The 215-nt window shown below is 74.4% G+C and overlaps 1 protein-coding gene across 1 annotated transcript in view; it reads left to right on the forward strand.

Annotated features, from left to right (window-relative positions):
- OVOL1 (ovo-like zinc finger 1) overlaps positions 1–150 on the forward strand; it is a 3,772-nt gene extending 3,622 nt beyond the window's left edge. Inside the window, exon 4 of the mRNA XM_010571179.1 lies at positions 124–150. Within this exon, the coding sequence (XP_010569481.1) occupies positions 124–150 (27 nt within the window). The remainder of the gene's footprint in view (positions 1–123) is intronic.
- The last annotated feature ends 65 nt before the right edge of the window (positions 151–215 follow it).

The following is a 215-nucleotide window of genomic DNA, read 5'->3' on the forward strand; positions in this document are numbered from 1 at the left end:
CCCCTACTGCCCGTGGGGCCTCCTTGGGGCGCTGGCCACGCCCCTTTGAGGCACTGGCCACGCCCCCTGGGTGTGGGCGCAGGTCTCGCCCCCTCCGGCTCTGGCCGTGCCCCATTGGGGCAGCAGCCCCCGCCCCAGGGGAAGATCTGACCACGCCCCTCTCATTGGTCACAGGCCACGCCCCCAGGAGAAGCCCCGCCCCTCCGAGCGCTCCC

The sequence above is a fragment of the Haliaeetus leucocephalus genome, unplaced genomic scaffold (genome assembly GCF_000737465.1).
Source record: "Haliaeetus leucocephalus isolate CR32 unplaced genomic scaffold, Haliaeetus_leucocephalus-4.0 Scaffold309, whole genome shotgun sequence".
Taxonomy (NCBI): Eukaryota; Metazoa; Chordata; class Aves; order Accipitriformes; family Accipitridae; genus Haliaeetus; species Haliaeetus leucocephalus.